Below are 22449 nucleotides of genomic sequence, written 5' to 3'. Positions count from 1 at the left end.
CATATACTTTGGTCATGTTCACCATCATTACAAGTTTTTATGCCTCTATCTCCTTTGTCATCCTTTCTTTTCCCCAAGAAGTCCCCAATTTGCTTTCATCTCTCTATTTTTTTACTTTGTTTTAAAACTAGATTTAGCATATAAGAGAAAACAGACTGCTTGTCAAAGGTAGATAAATATAATAGAATTATGTAAATACATGAGGGGAAATTAAAAATAAAAGTAAATGTTTACTACATAACATAAATTAAAATATTACTGAAAACAGAGTAAATATAAGAAGGAAGGAGTATGTGTCTCTCTGTGTGTGTGTGTGTGTGTGAGAGAGAGAGAGAGAGAGAGAGAGAGAAACTAGAAACGTTTTGTAATGGATCTTGTAACGTTTGGATCAGTCTGATGAAGGTGATATTGGATTGTAGCTAAGGGCTTCTCTGTCTTTCTTGCTATTTGTTTGGTGCTATATGTGGGTTATGGGGCAGTGAAAGACCAGGCAGGTGTTTTTTCATGGATGTGTTTATTTTTAAAACATCCTACTCTTTGCGTACAAATGTATATATAGATATATAAAGCAGTTACTGTCGTTATATTATGTTTAAAATGCCTTTGAAAAATCACCACTATTGGTAAAGGTTTCTGTTGTAGGAGGCTGCTTGTTTGTTCCCTGCTACTCAGCCCTGAAATAATAACACAGTAACCCTATTATTTGCAATACTGTTTGGCCAATAGCTTAAGCACATTTCTGACTAACCCTTATATCTTAGTTTAACTCATCTCTATTAATCTGTGTATCGCCATGTTGCTGTGGCTTACCAGAAAAAAAAGGTCCGTCCAGCATCTGTCTCTGGTGGGGCTACATGACTTCTGATTCTGCCTTCTTTTGCCCAGCATTCAGGTTAGTTTTTCCCACCTAGCTATGTTCTGACCTGCTCTTCTATAGTCTTAAAGCAGTTTCTTTATTTATTAACCAATAAAAGCAACACATAGACAGAAGGACCTCCTACACCAGGTTTCTTTCTCCATACATACAAGTCATAAGTCGCCTATTCTTGAGATATACTTTAAGATCAGCTTTTCTGAATGTTTCTGAGCTCCATGTCTTTCAAATGCATGATTGTTTTCAAAATAGTTGGAAATTAGTGGATGTCTAGTAACCTTTCAAGAACTATAATAAATGCCATGACCAAAAACTAGCTAAGATTTTTTTTTCTTGGCTTACACTTCCAGGTTGTAATTCATTGTTGAGGGAAGTTAGGGCTTAAACTCAAACAGGAACTAAAGAGCAAACCATCACATTTGCTGCTTCATGGCTTGTTCCCTGGCTCATGCTCGGCTAACATTCTTACACAGTACAGGCCCACCTGCCTAGCAATGGTGCTGCCCGCATTGGACTGGGTCCTTTCACATTCATCATCAGTCAAGACATTTCCTCATAGACAGGGGCAAAGGCCAATTTGACTGAAATAATTCTTTATTTGAGGTTCCTATCACAACCAGGTGACTCTAGGTTGTGTCAAGGTGACAATTAAAACCAACCACCAAAATAGACACTTGATGTACATCCCAGCTTTTCAGTAAAAGCTAATTTTATTCCATGTCCTGGAAGTAATAAATATAAAAATCTTGAAAATAAATTAAACATATCCCACACTGACTGGAAAATACTTGAGTAATCTAAATCATGATTTCATTCTTTGTCAATTACTTTTTATATAATGTACTTGATGCCAGGCAGTGTGGCACATGCCTTTAAGAACAGCACTCAAGAGATCAGTCTGGTCTACAGAGTGATTTTCAAGACAGCCAGGGAAACATACATAAATTTTGTCTCAAAAGACAAACAAACAAAAATACCTGAAGTTTAACTTTTGCATCTATATTTAATAATACACACAATAAATTTTCTTTCAGTTCTTCATGTAGGCAAAAGATCAAAGCATAGATTAGTTTATACTTCAGATAATGACTGTCATAGTTCAAATAAAATGCTATGCTCTTCACCATCTAATTATATTGAGTCTATATTTAATTCATTTCACATGATTTAGAAAAGATATCCAGATATTGCCTTTTTTGTATCTTGATATTGATGTTGTATTGTATGTAGGGAAACTGGAAAAATTCATTATTTTTTATTTAGATTTGACAGAATGATTGGATAATGAATTGTAGCACTTGTTAATGCAATTTCAGGCATTGTTTACTCAGAGATGACATTTGGGTATACTATTTAAGGTCACTTCTTATCAATAAGATATCAATTTTCTAATAAGGCAGGATTTCTTTGGGTGACTTTAGCACCCACTTACTTAAAAATGGGGAAATAGATATCTGTAATAACCAAAGTTCTATTTTCACTTCGTGCTGTTATCAAAACAACATTAAGTCTCTTTGAAAGTGTCCTGCTTTGAGTTAGTAATGGAAACAATCAATCTCTTGATTCATATGGCTTTCTGAATGTCTTCTTCACCTAATATGCTGTATTAGGTGAAGTATTGCAAGTATCAACTGCTGTGTTTTTTTTTCTAAATTGAAGAAGGAGGCTGTAAACTAAGAAAAATTAAAATGGAGAGCCCACTGAGGCTTGGGTGCAAAGTAGCAGGCAAGCTGTTAACACTGAATGCCATGAAGCTGGTGTGAAAGTTCACTGTGGATTCATATCACTGATCCTCTATTAGAGGGAAGAAGATAATAAGTGAACACACCAGTTTTTCTTGTCCTTCAAGTTTTTTTGTTAGTGCTACCTGGACACATATGGGTCTTCCCTCTCATTGCTTTCACACCTCCCTGCCTTCTCCCTTTTCTTTTTTCTTTCTACAAATGTTCATTGGATCCTACCGTCTGTCTTGTTAAAAGTTATATATTTGGACTACTCATTGAACAAAATAGAAAAAAGGGGAGAGTTTGAAAACCCACTGTGAGGAATTGTCTGTATCAAATTGACCTACAGGTATGCTTGTGGGAGAGTTTTTTGACCCTAATTGATAGAGGAAGACCTCAGTCAGTGTGGACAGTGACACATGTAGGTGGGTGGATTGGGGATGTGTAAGGAACGTAGCTGAGCAGAAGCAGAGGAAAGGGCAATTGGCAGTGTTTCTTCACAGTCTCTACTTTAAACTTTTATATCACTCCCTCATTTACCTTCTCCTCCAAAACAAACTGTGACCTGTAAGCCAAATAAATCCTTCCTCCCCAAGTTACCTTTGGTATCTGTTTTATCAAAGAAAGAATAACAAACTAGAACGTTTATTTTTATAAAATTCCAATTATATAAGCATAAAACAGCTGGTAAAAACACAAATAATTCAGTACAATGATAGAAGCTATCAAGGGCTAAGGCAAAGAATATTAGAGAAACAGTGATTGAGAGTAAGGAACACCATAGATAACCTCTGGAGAACCTGAGACAAAGAAATCACCTGACTGCTTCCATGGTGCTGACCTCCACTCAGTATCTCACCCCTCATATTAGGCATGTAATAGAGGGACACAAAGTAGGCAAGCTAGACTGTTACAATAATCTAATTAAAAACTTATCATAGTTACCATAGTGAGCTGGGAAATGGTATAAAGAATGAGAAAAAGAAGACAAATTCTGTTTACACATAGTTGCTAGAGTCCCAGATAAGATGCTAAGTGGATGCCTTTCTGGATTAACTGTTTTCTTTTCTATGACATCTGGGAATCAGTTAAGCTTTGGTGTATTCAGAACATGATGCACCTAAAAAGCTACATGGGATTAAATTAAACAATTTTGGAAGCTCTTAGTAAAACCTGTGCTTCAAAGTAAATGTTCAACAAGTGATAGCTATTATTTTCATTATGATCTAAAACTTGCTCCATCTGCTAGTTTTGATAACCTAGTCTCTGTATCAGATAGGATTAGGAACACAAAAGACAGAATGGAATATATATTCATTCTAGATCTATACATAATTTATTAAATCAGCTTACTTTGAAGCAGCACTACCATCTGTGCTACAATGAGAAGCTAAGAACCTGATAGTTGCTCAGACCACAAGGCTTCTTCAGTATCAACCTGGTGCAGAAAATCTGGGGATTACAGAAGAAACACCACTGACTCTTAGATGAGGATGGGGGAGGCCTGAAAACACTAATTTTAAAATCAGCAAAGGAATCAGCAGCCAGAGCAAGGGGGAAGGCTAAGCAAGCAACAAGCAGAGGCTCTCCCTTCTGCTATGGCCTTTATTTATGTATTTATTTTTTACTGGACTGCTACAAAAAAGTACCACCCAAATTTGGGTAGCTCATTCCACATCAATTAAAGATATCAGAAAAATTCCTCAATTAGCACTCTCTGCATAGCATAGGTGAAGCTAATTTATTGCAAGCTGACATTAAAAGTGACCACCATAGTCCTGTTAAGCTACTTAGTAAAATAAGTCTTGAAATATTGCTAATTTTCTACTCTTTAAAAAAAAACCTATGTACCACATATTCTTGTCCTTGAGCTCGGGGGTTGCTAGGAGATGAATTCATACAGTAGACTGCTCTATTTGAATAGCAGAGTGTATCATGGATCCTGAGAAACATAACCTGCTGTTGCAGGGTGACATTCTTATTTACTTCCTTTCTGATCCTTCACCTAAATGATTTCTTGCTTTTTCTCTCCATGGACACCACTCCCTAATATCATCAGAAACTCATTTCTAAACATGTGTCCTAACCAGGCTCTTCATGGTAGTTCAACATGCCTTCATCTATAATGGTGTTGCCCCCCCCCCAAGATGTTATGCAGTTTGTCTACATCTCAAGAATGGCTATGTAGGAAACATTGTGTAACAAGCAGACACAGTGGACAAAAGCTAAAAATGCACACCTGGGTTCAAGGCCTTGCTCTTCTTTATGATCTTGGGCATTAGAATGGTATGGAGTCCTTTTGAAAGACATCAGGAAATGTCTTCATCAGTAAATCTACTGGAATTTGAGTAATTTTTTTGTCCAACTTTGAGGTGATACCTTTTGTTATATCTTATTCTGTTTTATTTTGTTATACATTTTTAAAATGAACAAATGAAATATTTGTATAAATGAATGAATGAACAAACAAACATTTGAAAATCTAGCCACTAGAGTAAGTGTTAACAGCAGAACTCTCACTTAGCCTGCGGGGTGATAAAGGATCGACTTTCCTTAATAGAGTGACACGTAGTATATCAAATATTCCAGGACAGCCTCCTGTTCTGGATTAGCTGACTGATGCATAATTGGACATCACACTCCTTTGTGTACTTTTAAATCGTTGCAGTTTGGTGGAGGTTTTGTTTCTTGTTTTGATTTTTTGTTTTGTTGAAGGGTATGGTTTATTTTTTGATTTTGTTTTTAGGGTGTTGTGTTCTTTTATTGAAGGTTTTTTATGAGAAAACTTAAATTTGGGTGGGTAGGGATGGGGGAGGATCTGGAAGAACTTAGGGGAGAGACAGAATATGATCAAAATATATTTAAACTCAAATTGTTCTAAATAATAAAAAAGATTGTACAACCTATATAGTCTTAGTGTATTTTAAGACAGGGAATGTTGGAGAGGCATTTTAGAGCATGAAAGGATGTTAGCTAAGCTATTTTTAGCAACATAATATTTTATTGATTACTTAGGAATTTCACACAATGCACCCCAATCACGTATCTTTCCATTCCTCCCAGGTCTACACTCCCATCATTGTGTTTTCCCCCAACAGACAAAAAAATAAAAAACCACCAAGGACAATTTGTGTTGTTAATATACTCATTGGTCAAACTCACCAGTAGCCAACTTCTTAAGGATAACTGAGTCTCCCTCCCCCAACCCTCCCCTAACACACACACACACACACACACACACACACACACACACACCAGAAGCCATCTACTGTGAAGAGCTACACTTCAGCATCTTTATTACAATTTTTATTAAATTTATTCCTTTGTTTTACATCCCAACCACAGTTTATCCTCCCTCCTGTCCTCCCAGTTCCTTCTACTACCTCCCCTCACCCCCCATCCCAATTCATTCCTCCTCTGTTTCTGTTCAGAAATGGGCAAACCTCCTATGGGTGTCAATAAAGCTTAAAATAGCTAGTTCAGGTAGGACTAAACTCCTCCCCTTGAATTAAGGCTGGGAAAGGCAACCCAGTATGAAGAATAAGTTCTCAGAAGCCAGGCAAAGCCTTACAGACAGACCCTGCTCCCACTGCCGTGAGTCCCATAAGCAGACCAAGCTACACAACTGTCTCACATATGTAGAGTCCTACATCGACCCCATACAGGCTCCTGGCTGTTGGTTCAGACTCTGTGAGCTTTTAGCCCAGGCTACTTGTTTCTGTGGGTTCCCTTGTGATGATCTTGACACCCTGGCTCGTACAATCGTTCCTCTTTCTCTTTTATAGGATTCCCCAAGTTCAGCGAAGTGTTTGGCTATGGTTGTCTACATCTCTTTCAATCAGCTATCGCTGGAAAGGTCTCTGATGACAATTGGGGTAGTCACTAATCTGATTACAGGAAATGGCCAATTCAGTTTACCTATCCAATTGTTAGGAGCCTTAGCTGGGGACATACTTGGAGATTCATGGGAAGTTTCCCTTGCTTTCTTCAATGGCTTCCTCTCTAGACTGTTTTGGGTTTTTTGTTTTGTTTTGTTGTTTTTGTTTGTTTGTTTCTGGGGGTGGGCTTGTAAATGTCTTCAATGTCTCTCTTTCTCAACTATGAGTCTGGAGTCATTGCTATTACTTCAATCGAAGCTTCCCTGCACATAACAGCAAGTAGCAGCAAAGATCATGGAATGTCACCAGGTTTCCCATGGCTACAGTGACTACAGACATCCACATGGCCTCTAGCTATCCCATAGAAGATGAGCCTAAACATTGTCCCTGGTGACATTATGAATCGTGGATCTCATCATGGCCTCTGGCTGCAGCAGGATCCATGGATATCAACACAGCCCCAGCGCAGATCATGAATACCAATATAACCTCTGAAAGCAGCAGAGACTATGGACATCCACATAGCCTTCAGCTGCACGATCGAAGTCGATGGACCTCAGCATGATTAAGATATTTTAAGATGAATCTTGCAAAGAAAATATCTAGCTGAATATCTCCCATTTTATGAAAATAGCTTCTGATATTGGCAACAGCATGTGAGATCCTTCAAACTGCTTTGTGGGTAGGTTTAGGGACTGTACATGTGTGTTATAGAGCATTGCCTTGTTTGAAAGAGACTATTTTTGCTGTTGCATTAGCCAAGCTATCTGGCCTTAGATAGTCAGAAGACTCTCCAGTCTCTTCCTCCCTTTTCCACACTGGGGCATGTTGGAGTCACTGAGGAATTCATTTCTGTGTCTGACAATCCATACTCAGTTCCCGAGGCTTGCTCAGCAAGCATTTTTACAAACTGAACAACCACCTCCTCAGCATCTTTAACCAGTCTTGATGAGCTAGCTATGAGTTGTAATGGGTGCACTATTTCCATCACTTTGCAGTCGTATCCTAAGAGTAAACATTTCCCGATGCTTGCAATTCAAGAATTATTGCATGGTCTCAGCATTATTGAACAGTGGTTTAGAAAAGCAGAGATTTGTGTATGTCTTAAATAATACATGGTATAATGTTGGTTTCATTTCCTTCAGTCTTGATGTCTTTAACTTTGGAATGTAAGTTGCGAATGAACAAAATAAAGTATGAAAATAATTATATTTGGACATGGTCTGCTCAGTATGGAAGATATGCTAGCTGGTATTTTTACAGAGACTTATAGAATAAGACATACACCAACTCAAGGATCGGCCATCAAACTATAAACCTAATTACGAGCGTGCAAGCCGGTCTTCCATTGTAGATTGTAGACTAGCTTCAATTTTCTTTCTATAGTTTTCAGTAGGCATCTAAAACACACACATTATATTCTGGTATTAATTTGTTAATGCCTATAACTAGCATGCATGTTTATTTGACTTACACTGTTAACCAATCTTTTCCAGAATGACATGAATTACATAGCCTCCAGTGGACTCTTATTTAAAGATGGCAAAAAACGAATCGATTATATCCTGGTTTATCGGAAGACAAACATACAATATGACAAAAGAAACACATTTGAAAAGAACCTGCGAGCAGAAGGCTTGATGTTGGAGAAGGAGGTACAGGCTTTTTCATTATCAGTTTTTTTTTTGACTAATATTCTGGTATAGATACTATCAGTCATACTTTAGCATATATTGTCCATGCCACGGAACTTAATAAAATATACTCATTTTTCCAAATGTAAAATAAATAGATATGTACTGTCCCATTTAAATATGTATTTACTTTTTTCCTCTATGTTTTTCTGTATATATAAAATATTTTTTCAAAGGATATGGCAATTTTTGCAGTTTTGAATACCAAATATGTAATGATGTGTTCATGTAAACTAGAAAATCCTATGTTAGGAAAGCAAAAAGTGTTGGAGGTTTTTTTCAAGCTGCTGAAACGCAAGTTTGATTGTGAGAAGTATGGGCACTGGCCTCAATCATCCTCTTTCTTTTATGCTTTTATGAGTCTTTGCAAAGAACTATTTATTTCTTTCCTTCTGGTAAAGCAACAAAAGGATCAAGGTCTATGAAAACAAAAACATAGAAAAGAGGAAATATACACTTTTCATAGTTCTATGATGTTAAAATTGCCACTTTTGTTATTTTAGTTAGCCTATGGTACATTTTGTTTTTTAAACATCTATTTTAATGAATTTTATTATGAGTACTAGTGACTGGGTATGTACACATGAGTGCAGGTGTTGTTGGAGGTGTTGGGTTCCTTGGACCTGGAATTACAGGCAGTTGTAAACCACACACCATTGGTGCTGGGAACTGAAATAGTCCTCTGAAAGAACAGTAACCTTTTTAATCACTGAGGCACCTCTCTAGCTAAAACTAACCAATTTTGAAATGGGCCCATGAAAAATACTGTTAGATCTTAAAATAGTATTAAAAACACAGTGGTTGAGCTATATTCCCAAAATCTATGAAAACAGTTATCAGAGAAAGCAGTATAAATAGGCTAAGTTTTCATTCCAAAGTAAAATTGCACCACTATTCTCTTTTTAATATTTTATGAAATTATAATATATCACATCGTATCACCTCTTATCTTTCCTCCATCCAGTCCCTCCCATTCGTCCCTTGCACTGTGCCACATCCATGGCCCCTTTCTCTTTAACTGTTATTATACACTCACACACACACACACACACTCACACACACATAAAAACACACACATAAAAATACACACATAAGCACACACACAGCTAAATATATAAATTCAACCTAATTATACAATTTATGGATCTATTGGATAATAGTTTAGTACTCCCTAACATGCATTACTCAAAAATTTAATTCTAAAACATGGTTTGGGGAATGAAAAAATGAAAGGGATGGGATCATTATCTCTGAGTCCCAAGCAACATGCTGCTGAATCTTATTAGAAAATTATCCCTACTGCTTGTCCTGGGTTTTTGGAACCCATTCTCTTTGGATGAATACCTTGTTCAGCCTAGATATAGTAGGGAGAGCCTTGGGCTTTCCCAAAGCAATGTGCCTTACCCTCTCTGAGAAGTGGATGAGGGGAAGGGTGGGGGAAGGGTGGAAGAAGAGGAGGAGAGGGAGTGGAAACTAGAATTCAATCATATTCATTATATGTATATGAATATGATCTTGGAGCTGAGCACTTGGTATTAGATAACTAATTGTTGTTTCTTCCCTGAATCACATTTTATCACATTAGAGAAAAACAAACCCCTATTATTAAATAAACAAACAAAGAAATGAAAAGCCAAGAAAATGGATATCAAGGCCAATGCTCACATTGCTACCCAGACAAATGTCTTTTCCCTTTCAGAATTTCCTAATAGCTGGTTTCCTGCTGGCTGCCTCTCAGCATGTTTTATGCACATAAACAAATTACTATTGTATCTACTATGGTCTTAGCTCCTTGACTCTGCAGATTATCAAAACATACAAGTTTAGTCAGCCATTTTATAGCTGGATAAAATTTCAATATCTTAATAGTTTACTTGTAACTGTTGTGTTTTAACTTGATTTAAAAAATGCTAAGGTAAAAGGAAAATACTGAGGTAATTTTCTTTTTTGTGAATTTCACAATTATATTTTTCTTAACAGTTTAATAATATTTCAATGTATAAATATATGACATTTTCATTATACACATTCATCAGTTTTAGAAGGTTAGTGTCTAGAATATACAAAGAACTACAAAAAAGCTAAACTAGGAAATAAACAACCCTATTTTTAAAAATGGGACATAGCAATAGTCCTTTATAGAGTCTTCATTCAGTAACTGATGGGAGCTGATATAAAGATCCATAGTCAAGAACTGGGCTGAAAAAAATAAAACAAACTATCTTTTTTTCATTTTACATACCAATCCCAGTTTCCACTCCCTCCCCTCCTCTCATTCCACCCTTCCCCCCACCCTTCCCCCCATCTACTTCTCAGAGAGGGTAAGGCACATTGCTTTGGGGAAAGCCCAAGACTCCCCTTACTATATCTAGGCTGAACAAGGTATTCATCCAAAGAGAATGGGTTCCAAAAACCAAGGACAAGCAGTAGGGATACTTTTCTAATAAGAATTAGGAAAGTGTTGCTTGGGACTCAGAGATACTCTTCTGGTACCCTCTGATCCCATCCCTTTCATATTTCATTCCCAAAACCATGTCTTAGAATTAAATTTTTGAGTAATGCATATTAGGGAGTGCTAAACTATTATCCAATGAATCCATAAATAACGGAATTTATTTGTATGTAGTAAAATTTTTTAATATGTACAAAACAGCAAAAACACGCTGAGGTCACAGTGAGGGGAAGTTTATGCACTGCCAAATGACACAGAACAGGGAAAGAGCAAAACTCTGATTTTAACTTTTCATCTAATATTCTTCTTATATTACGTGGGACTGTTAACTCAGAATATCTCTACCCTTGGTTACTAAATATAAAAATGTATTTTTTGAAAAAGGACTCCTGTAGAGTGTTTTTATTCACTTAATTTCATTGGGATTTCTACTTCACACAAGTCAGAGCATCCTTCCTTACAAACTCTGAACAAGCTTCTAGGGAACCCAATATTTATAGAAGCCCATACAACTATGTTTACTGGGTGATACTTGCCTGTGCAGAGACCAGATATATACACCGGGTATCCTAACAGATAAGATCACTGCTTCTCTCTGTTCTATTGGGTCTTCTTGGCCAAAGTTCAGATGTTGTTGAGTCTTCTTCCTTATTCCTCTGAATTACTACAAAGAAAAATTCCATGATGCAGTAAAAAGATGGTTATGTTCCATACGGAAAGGGATGTTTCGTTATTCTTATGGTCTCCGGTTGTTTACATTGGCACACAGCAAGATCGAGCCCTCTGATTCCTGTTATTCCTGGATGGAGAATGCTCCATTCTTGGTTGCATAATTATGGTTTTCTCAACTAACCTTTCCTTTTTTGTCCGATTTAATACGCACTAAAGAGCTAGGAAATCTGGGTCAGTAGGTGAATCAAACTACCTGTATCATAGGACCTGCTACCTCTGCACACTGTAGCCATTACATCATTAGCATTATTTCCTCTTTGCTCTCTAGCATTTCCCTGTTAAAATAAATGTTTTGTTGTTGATAATGAGAATGGTGGAAAATATTTGGGGAAACCCATTCCTCCAGATTTCATATTACTAATGTTAAAGCTGAAGTGGGTGTTTTTATAATTCCCCCTCTGCAAATGCCTCATTAAATTTGATCTGGAAAACACTAGAAACTCTGGTTGTGTTTCCAAGAGAGAAGAAAAACCAGGGTGGGGAACAAAGTGATGTGAAGATGCAAGGAGACAGAATATATAGAGAGGGGAGTTTTTAGTTGTTAGTAAATATTAAAAACACATAATAGACTTCATTATGATATCAAATGTGGCTGTAACATAATAATCTAGTTGAGGAGTGTCATATTGCATGTTCACATACCCGGGGATTATAATGGGCAAGTACAGCGAAGAGCAGAGATTCTAAGAGCCCTGTCTACATCACTACTATTACAAAAATCAGCACCCTGCATTCTCCTGCTAAGCAAGAGGCTGAGAAGATAGAATGTAACCTGAGTATATTTTGAAATAAAATCCCATGATGATTAAAACCAATTGGTAGGAAAATACTCAAAGCTCTCTTAAGTATCAAATTCAATGTTTTAAGGTTAATACTATAGAACAGTGGTAGAGCCCTCACATGTCCTGAGTACTCAGGGATGTCGATTTAGTGACCAGCACTCACCCATTAAATTTTTTCAGTATTATGAACATTTAAAACATTGATTAGCTTTCACAGTTTCTCCTATTAAATGTGATGGACGTTGGGTGCAATTTTTCTTGATAAATATTGAGTTGAAAATATTTAGGGCTTGTTTTGATGAAAGGATAAGCAGTTTTGTAAAAATATTGAAAGTCATGAATTTTCTAGTTAAAATATGGTGGTTAGAAAATCTGCCCATGTTTTATCAATAAATATGCACCAGAGCTAAACACTGAGTCTGGCAGAAAGATCTCAAATAGTCATTAAACTGCATGCCAGTGTGAACAGGTTCTAGAGGAGAGTGTCATCTAGAGACGCTGTGTATTTAAGGTACATTTTTGAGGACAAGAAGGTGATTTGTCACTGTGAGGTTTGTCTCATAATCCAATTCATATAAGCAATATACCTTGCTCCCAGTTGTGGAAAATGCCTTGAGAACTCAATACTCTTTCTCTGTTCTATATCTGAATCATACAAAATAACTTTGTGAAAACCAAATTTCAAAGTCTCCTCTTCACCTGGGAGTAAATGTTCTTCCCCTTGGGAATTTTGGGTGGAATAATTAAGTAAAAATGAGAAGTGTGAAAGTTGTGGGCGTTTTGTTCCTCTGAGAGGCCTGCTCTCAGTGGAGGTGAGCAGAATAGATCCAGATTGGCAGTTCGTGCTTCTAAAGAGGAAGGTGATTTCTCTCCCTGACAGCACCATCCTGTCACCAATAGCATCCCCTGACCTGCTACCAGCAGAGAAGAAAGCCAGTTGTCTTTTGTGTTGTCAAATGGTGGCAAAACAAAGAGAAATTAAGTTGAGAAGTAATAAACAACATTGATTCATCCTGGTGAAAAACAATCTCTCATTATGTATATACATTTAAAGCTAAGGCATGAAAATGAGATACATTTTCGCTGTGTGCGCTTAGCCTGGCATTTTACCCAGATATGGTAGTCGCTGCCATGCAAAACCCCTCCTTCCAAAGCAGCCCTTTATTTTAGGTGATTAGATTATTCCACATCAAGAGCTTGACAGCAATGAATTAAGAACCTGCACGAGGCAAGCTGTTCTCAGTGCTATTTTGGATCCTGACACAGTGCCCCACTGCAGAAAATGAGACTCTGCCATTTCCTGTTTTCCTTCTCTTGTTCAGGTGTAAGTTAGACAAAATATATGCTCAAAATAACTTAGCTAACCAGGCATGGTGGAACACATTCGCAGTCTCAGCTCTCGGGAAGCTGTGACAGAAGCATTGTGATTTAAAGGCCAGCTGGGTCTACACAACTAGTTCCAAACAGATCCGGGTGACATAGTAAGATCCTATCTAAAAATAATTGAGCATAATAATAACAAAATAACGAAGATAACAGTAGCAGTACATAAAACGATGCATCTTTTCAGTGCATCGTCAGTGAATCGGATATAGAATTAGATGCATGGACATACATGCCATTTGGCTTCTCTTGTAGCACACAGTAGGGAAACACTATAGAAAAGAGGAAATTGCCATTAGAGTTAGACAATGAGTGTGATGGAAATGGTGTAAATTAAGACAGCAGTGGTATACTGTCTATCGATGGAGCCATTTTTAAATCTCTTCCTCAACTAACATTTATACAAATACATTTTGTTTTTAGAGTTTATATATATATATATATATATATATATATATATATATATATATATTACCAGAGAAAAATATTTATCTATTTAACATATGTTTTGATTCAAATCTCTATACATCAGTTGCCTTGGTGTGAATTTTTATTTTTGTTTGTTTTTTATTTCTTTTTTTTTTGCTTTTAATTTTGAATTTGCTTACCAATTGTGAGTTGTTCCTGACAAAGGTAAATCTCTTCCTCAAACTAACATTTATGCAAATACAATTTTGGTTTTAGAGTTTATAGTCAATATACTTTACCAGAGAAAAAATATTTATCTATTTCACATATATTTTGATTCAAATCTCTACATAAGTTGCCTTGGTGTGAATTTTGATTTTTGTTTGTTTTATTGTTTTATTTTTGCTTTTAATTTTGAATTTGTTTACCAGTCTTGAGTTGTTCCTGACTTTATGCTTATATTACCACAAATTATGGAAACAAAGATGTTCAAAATTAAAATACAAGCTCCATCACAGAGGAACCAGGTAGCTACTTACAGAGGAGCAAAAGGAAAGACGGATCCTGGGGATGCTTTGCAGTTCACCTTTGTTTTAAACATCTGATTTGAGATGAATATTGTCACCTGACAGCCACACCTGGTCAGGAGCAGGTGCTTCACACAGTCAGTCAATAACTTCCCTCCTTCAACTCAGAGACAAGGGCTTTTCATTTCTCTTCGGGCAAAAAAAAATTGAGATTCAGAGGGCTAACTTATTATCCAAATGTTATAGAGATAGCGTAGGGTACAGATGGACTATGTTGCTGACTATCTGGGATCTAAACATCATGCCAAAGGGGTAGTCAGATGGAAGGAATATAAGTTGTGCTCTGCAAGGGAAAGACTGGCTGATAAAATTAAAATAGCAAAACCCTGTCTCGAAAAACCAAAAAAAAAAAATAAATAAAATAAAATAAAATAGCAAAAACCTTAAAATCTAAACTAAACTCAAGTTTATTAACACTTGAGAATAACTACATATAGATAAGGAAAAAATGTGTGATAGAATATGAAATGTGTCTTCCCCTTGTTCTGGGTGGGAATCCTTTAAGTGGAAGGCTTAAGTTCTCTGTTCTAAATTTGTATTTACTTATTTATTTTTATTTTGCTGCATAGTGCTGAGGTTCAAATGCAGATCTGGAACATGCTAAGCCTGCCCTCATTAGTTCTATGGGAGTTCTAGCTGCAAAAGTTTTTGTTATTGTTATCATGCCAACATAGAAACCTTTCTATTAAGTCTGAAAGAGTCATTATCAAGAGCCTGAAAATGTCAAAATGATAACCGTCTCTTTTACCTTGATAAATAACAGATATCTATAGGAATTCAAAATATGTTTAAGTACTCATTTGAATGAATAAGTAGTGCTTGTAACAATTGTATATAGTTTGCAACACTAATAGATTCACGTGTGTGTTTATGTGTGTATAAAATGATAATATTTATAAAAGAGAAAGGGTCTTGAATTTGAAATACAGGGGTGCCAAAGAAGTTGGATGGGAAAAAGACTATTGTAAACTTTAAATGCATGAAATTCTCGAAAACTAACTTAAAAACTATGGCCGTCTTCCCAAGAATAGGTAATATGTTTAGTGCAGGACTGAATGTATAGACCTATAAAAGCGTAGCATGCTATGTCCACCTCTGGCACAGTCAGCTACAAATTTCAGAATATTTACCTTTAAATAGTCACAAGCATTTTCAGCAGAAAAGCTGCTTCAGAAATTATGCTGTCATGAGAGTGTCTTTTGTTGTTTGTCCTGGGGCAATTTTCACAGTGCCATCCCTTCAGTAAGTTCATAAATCTAACAAGCCATCATGTCAAGGGCATCTTATAATTTCAGCAACTCATTTTCCTCAGAATAAAATCACTGTATCCAGAAAATAGTTAGAGGATTAAAAATTTCTTCAAAATAAATGTGACAATAAAATAAGTGGATTAATTGGGTAATGACTCCGGATGATTTTCCGTGTTTTATGCTCTCTCTGAGTGACAGTGAGGGTCTTGATTGTTTGACATGAAGAATAGCTTGAAACTCTTAGTTGTCTTATAACTTCTCTGAATGGGGAATAGAGATTTTTAATAATGTTTAATATAAGAAAATTAATAAATGGGTAGCGATATCTATTTCCTATACACAGTAACTGAGCAAAGACCCACTAGTCCTTGTACTTGGTAAGCAACGTAACATCACATTTTTGGGAAGGGAAGACTTTGAGGATCTACCATCAAGAAGACTTCAAATTTATCCTTTCAAGTGGCTGAGACTGGGAGAATATATAGAGGGGTGTGAAGAGAGAAGTTTATTGTTGATTTGATGAGGAGAAGTGAAAACAAAGTTCTTTTATGCAGGCAGAGATAAGTGCAATGCCTATTCATGGGTCACGTGTTTCCTTCTAGCCGAGCTATCACGTTCTGTGTGGGAATTCTGACTCTGTGTTATCAAAAGACTAGTTTGTGATTAAGAACTTTTTCTACTGAGAACTCAAGAACAATGGCAATGGGTTTCTGATCCTACTGCACGTACTGGCTTTGTGGGAGCCTAGGCAGTTTGGATGCTCAACTTACTAGACCTGGATGGAGGTGGGGGTTCCTTGGACTTCCCACAGGGCAGGGAACCCTGATTGCTCTTCATGCTGAGGAGGGGGGGGACTTAATTGGGAGAGGGAGAGGGAAATGGGAGGCGGTGGCAGGGAAGAGACAGAAATCTTTAATAAATAAATAAATTAAAAAATAGGAGCCGGGCGATGGTGGCGCACGCCTTTAATCCCAGCACTCAGGAGGCAGAGGCAGGCGGATCTCTGTGAGTTCGAGACCAGCCTGGTCTACAGAGCTAGTTCCAAGACAGGCTCCAAAGCCACAGAGAAACCCTGTCTCGAAAAACCAAAATAAATAAATAATAATAATAATAAAATAAAAATAAAAAAAGAACTTTTTTTATGGATGTCCATCAGCTTTCAAACCAACTTTGAATTTCACTTGAAGGCATTTTCCTACAAACAACTTACAGACACTTTTGTATTTGGGAAGTTCATGGGATATCTACATTTACATTTCTTAATGGCATTGAATATTTAAAGATTTTTTATCAAGAATTTTTGACAATATAATTTCCCTTTATATAAGTAAGAATGATTCTTGCATAACAGCAGACAGAAATGCTTCTTTCTTTGAGAAAAAAATTATGGTAGAATGTCAGCAGTTCTGATTGTAAATGATGGTGCCTCTCTGCTAATTCCTTTCCAGCCAGCTGTTGCAAACCCCGATATCATGTTTATTAAAATTCATATTCCTTGGGACACGCTGTGCAAGTATGCAGAGAGGTTGAACATCAGGGTGCCCTTCAGGTACTTTTATATGTTATATTTTCTTTCATTATTACTAGGATGACTCTGTCTTTTGTAACACCTAACAGCAGTAAATGTGGTCCTTTATTCAAAAAACAATTATTTCTCTTTTCAATTTTAAACTATATTAGACAGTTTTTTCCTAAATTGCTGGACATATAATATCATTTCAAGATAGACTTGCCTAGAGATAAGGTAACATAATTATTTTCAGATTTCAACTTGAAGTAATTCCCAAGATCAATCCTCATTCTTATTTCATGTGAGTATAATATAACTCTGATAATGGTTAGCAGGGATTGTTTTTCAGACCAGGTCATCCAGGACAGTTTCTGAGCTCTGGCATCAATATCAATCAGTAAGTGATAAGAATAGATCACCTTCTTTCAAGGATTTTCAGTCCTTCTATTGGGCAAAGAAATAAATATGTTGGCCTAGCGTGAGCATCTCCTATTTGATGTAGAATATACCAGCTCCTCATCATGTCACACTGTAGCTTTTATGGTGCACACTCTATACACCGAGTGTTAACTCAGATGACAATAAGACTGTTTCCATAAATGTGCAGTTAAACAGATCCCATTAGATGCTAACAAGGAGTAAAAGAAAGGTTCAGGAAAAAAAGAGATCGTAAGTAAATTACCCTTGTAAACGAAAGTGAACACTGAGCTCAAAAAATATCACTACAATTTCCTGTAACATATTGGAGAGGCTTATATCAAAGCTCAAGATCCTTCAAGATAAAGAAAGAGATGCTGATGCAGGTGTCTTCAGGCATCTGAAACATCTCAAGTCTCAAAACATGCAGCCTCTGCTATTATGCAGAAACAAACAGTTAAACATTATTTACATAAAATTTCCGTTAGGAATTTAAGTTATCTCGAAATGATTTTAAATGTACATAAGGATGTCTGAAAGTTAGATTCAAATAATATGCCATTTTTATAACTTTGTATATCCACACAGTATTTTATATTATAAGTATAATGGAACATTTTAGAATATAGACAGACTACACATAAAATCACCATTGGCATATTAATTAGCAAATGCACATAGCCTTTTTAAGAAAAATATTTTTATTTTGAATGAATTATTCATTCTAAACTATCCATGAAAATATTTACTTGTGAGACATTAACACTCCACAAAGAAAAGCTACAATTTGGATCGTCAAGATGCCTCAGCAGATAAGGGCACTGGATCTGATTTTGACCTCTAGTACCCACATGGTGGAAAAAAGGCCTCCCTTCTGACCTCCATATGGGTGCTACCTAGCACCTACAGGCTTGCACACACAGCTATGAAGAAATAAGTGTAAATCTATTTAAAAATTAAAAGGAGAAACAATAGCCTGCAAATTTCCAATCATTACTAATATATGCATGCCTTTTAAACTTTTGTCTATGCTTGAAAAAATGAAGGAAGATATTTGAAATGCAAATTTAGTTAGACGAAGCATGTCTTGAAATATTATATCTGAATTTAGTGTTGGAATATGGCAAGAACATTTTAAATATTTCCAAAGACTATGGTGTATGTTTTACTTTAGAAAAAAACAAACCCAGCTGCTGAAAATATATAAAGGATATTTACTAGATTGGCTTCCATGATACAGTCTAGGCAGTCCAACAATGACTGTCACACATTTAAGACCTGGCAGATGGTCAATCCACAAGGCACGGGACCTCAGCATTCCCAAACTGGGGCTTTAAGCCTGGAAGATTCCTGGAGAACTACTGGTATTCACTCCACATTGGCAGCCTGCAGAAGCTGGGTTCTGATGTCTGTGGAGGATAGCAACAGGAGCAGCAGTATTAACAGCACAGATGAACTTACCACTGGGGAGGTGAAGGCAAACAGGCAAAAAGCAAAGTTTCTTTCTTCCACATGCTTTTGTTTGTGCTCCCTTGGCTTCTACTTTAATTCCTACCTGTGGTTTTCTGCCTTGTGTTCTTGCCCCATTTTTCCTCAGTGATGAAATATTACAAGGAATTTTAAGATTAAACAAACCTTCTCTTCCCACGTTCCTATTTGCTCAGTGCTTTTTCATAACAACAGATTCTTCCCACGTTCCTATTTGCTCAGTGCTTTTTCATAACAACAGACAATCCAATTAGGACAATTGCATATGTGTTTAAAAAAAAGATGAAAAGATGATTGGATTGATGACTTTATATAGCATGTAAAGCTGCAATTCAGTTAATAAGTACTGAGTTACAGAAGACAGAGTTTCAAATAATTAAAAACAATGTATCGAAAGTAATCTATGCATTGTAACGTGTTTTGTTATACTTTGTTATATTTCTTATATATTTTTGTTTAATTATCATTATTATTATTATTCTGAAATTAAAGGCACATATATTTATTAGCCTTCACATTATATTGTAATGATTTAATGTTAAATGCCTTAATTTTCTAAGTATATAAAAATGATGTGTCGATACACTTAACATTGCTGTTGAATACTGCCACTTTCTGGTTTAACTGTATTTTTTTTTAGATGATTTTACTTTTTTTTTCAGAAAAAAATGTTACTACACTGATCAGAAGAACAAATCAATGAGCAGGTTAGTGAATTATTTACAATTTTTATTACCAATTTATCATTTATAAAAACAAAAAGAACACATTAGATTATCCACTCCAATTATAAATGTTAGGAAGAAAATTATGTTGATTTCTTGAAAGAGTATATTTTTTAATTTAACTAATGTCTTTATTGAACTCTTGGCAATTTCACATCATGCATTGTAATTCCACTCACCTCCCAGTCCCTCAGTATTCTCCCTTCACATCTGCAGCATTCTTCTTAAAAGAAAAAAATTTAAAAACCCAATCCAAAACAAAACAAGCAAACAGAAAAAAAAAGAAAAGAGCAACCAAAACAAAACAAAAAAACCTTTCAATCCTCCATTTTTTCCACCACTCCAATACTTCTTCATTAATACAAGTGGCATTGGGAGTCTCTGTGTGACACAGTTCACCCTTTTGTCCAAGCAGCTTTATTTGCAAATATTCATTGCAAGGAGACATTAGTCTGGTTTAAGACCTCTGGTTTCTGGTGCACTATCATCAATGAATCCTCACCAAATCCCCTCTCAGATATATCATGGTTGTCCCAAGTGCTGGAACCCCTTCGGTAGCATTTCACAGCACCAGACCCTTCACGAGCTCCAGCAGGTCCTAGATGGGGTAGATGTAAAGCTGGGCCAACCCCAGATCTGTCTGTGGGCTTGGGGGGTAGTTAAGTTGATCAGTCCAAGACACTGGAGCCACCCCTCTCAGGTAAGAGAAGGATCTAGCTCCCCTAAGCCCATGCCTTCAGGGTCAGTTCTCTCTTGTCCATGGTGAATGGCGGCTGGGTCAGTTCCCTCTTGTCCATGGTGAATGGCGGCTGGGTCAGTTCCCTCTTGTCCATGGTGAATGGTGGCAGGGTCAGTTCTCTCTTGTCCATGGTGAATGGCGGCAGGGTCAGTTCTCTCTTGTCCATGGTGAATGGTGGGGCCATCTCTGCTGATTGTGGGGCTCCAGTTTTCACTTGAGAGTCAGGGCCAGCTCTCCTGTTGTCGTGTCTAACAAGGGTCAAGGCCAGCTTTCCCAGGGCCAGTGAAGAGCAGGACCAGATCATGGATATCTGATTTTATTACTCGTCATTCCTATGACCCCCCCCCTTGTGGTAACAAGGTCACACCCATCAGCACAGACCCCAGCTGCAATAGGATCATGGACACAGACATCACCATTAGGAGCAGCTTGCATCTGGACAACATCCTAACTGGGTGGAAGCACAGGTTATTCAAATCAAACTTGGACTCCAACAAGGCCACCAGTTGTGGCCCCAACCCTGGAATTCCATGTAACCTTTAGTGGAACATGGGTCTTATAGTTCAACAGACCCCACCTTTGTTAGGACTATGGATCCAGACATGGTGCTTGGCAGCAGCCCGGGTCTGGATGTCATTGCCCCAGGTGTCAATGCAGGTGACTTGGTTTTGCACAGCCCAGCAGCTGCACGGCCCACAGACACTAACTTTGCCCCAGATCTTGGGCATCCACGTGGCCTTCAATACCAACAGGAATCTCAGACATCAACATAGACCCTGACTACAGTTGGGCCATGAACCCAGACATGGCCTTGGTGCTGCAGCTCTGGCCCGGAGGTCACCAGAGCATCACATAGCAACACAGGCCACTCAACTCTGCATGTCCCTAGCTACAGCATGGCCCTCAGCCACCAACATGTACTTAGTTGGCTAACCTGAGCCCAGGCACTCACACAACCCTCTGTGGTGACATGGGCCATGGACCACTTCAACATAGACCCTGGCTGCATTAGAACCACTCACCCAGACACAGGCCTTGACCGTGGCCTGGAAGACACCATGGTGCCAAGCCAGAGCACAGGCCACTCAGATCTGTAATGCCCAGATTGAAGCATGGTCCTCAGACTCCAAAAAGACCACAGGTTGGGGCCCAGAACCCAGGCATTTACCTGGTCTTTGGTAGTAACATAGGTCATGAACTTTAACACAGACCTTAGATGCAGCAGGACCACAGATCCAGATATGGCCCTCTGCAGTAGCCTGGATCTGGATACCACCATGACCCCAGGCTGTGGTGAAGACCACCCAGATTGACATGGCCACAGTGGAAGCATAGCCTGTGGATACCAACATGGCATGAGGTAGCATCCCAGACCGTGGAAATCTGCATGGCCCACGAGGAAGCAAGAATCACAGACAATAACACAGACCTTGGCTACAGAAGGGTGACATATCCAGACTTGTCCCCTAGCTGTATTGGACAGCAATATGTGCCACTTAGGTCTGTGTGAACCCAATTGCAGCAAGACCTTTGGCACCAAAATGGTCCCAGGCTGCTGATCAGACCCCAGGCAACCACGTGGCCCTCTGCTGCTACTGGAGCAACACACGTCAACTCAGACTCTGACTACAGTGGGGCCACAGACCCAGACATGGCCCTCTACAGCATGTCCCAACATGGGCCTGAACAACACCATGGTTCCTGATAGCACCATAGTCCCCCTAGATTAGCAGTGGCTCTATTGGCTATACTTCTCTTGGACACCTATTTAAACTGAAGAAAGGAATTTCCACTTAAGAAATGCCA

The 22449-nt window shown here is 37.6% G+C and overlaps 1 protein-coding gene across 3 annotated transcripts in view; it reads left to right on the top strand.

The window, feature by feature from the left end:
- Positions 1–22449, top strand: part of Ano3 (anoctamin 3) — a 226209-nt gene that overhangs the window by 103651 nt on the left and 100109 nt on the right. For all 3 annotated transcript variants that reach the window (XM_075961687.1, XM_075961688.1, XM_075961689.1), the window contains 3 exons: positions 7973–8131; positions 17213–17313; positions 19842–19886. In XM_075961687.1, coding sequence (XP_075817802.1) covers positions 7973–8131; positions 17213–17313; positions 19842–19886 — 305 coding nt within the window. The remainder of the gene's footprint in view (positions 1–7972; positions 8132–17212; positions 17314–19841; positions 19887–22449) is intronic.

This window comes from Microtus pennsylvanicus, chromosome 2 (assembly GCF_037038515.1).
Source record: "Microtus pennsylvanicus isolate mMicPen1 chromosome 2, mMicPen1.hap1, whole genome shotgun sequence".
Taxonomy (NCBI): Eukaryota; Metazoa; Chordata; class Mammalia; order Rodentia; family Cricetidae; genus Microtus; species Microtus pennsylvanicus.
This window is presented reverse-complemented; position numbering and strand designations above follow the sequence as displayed.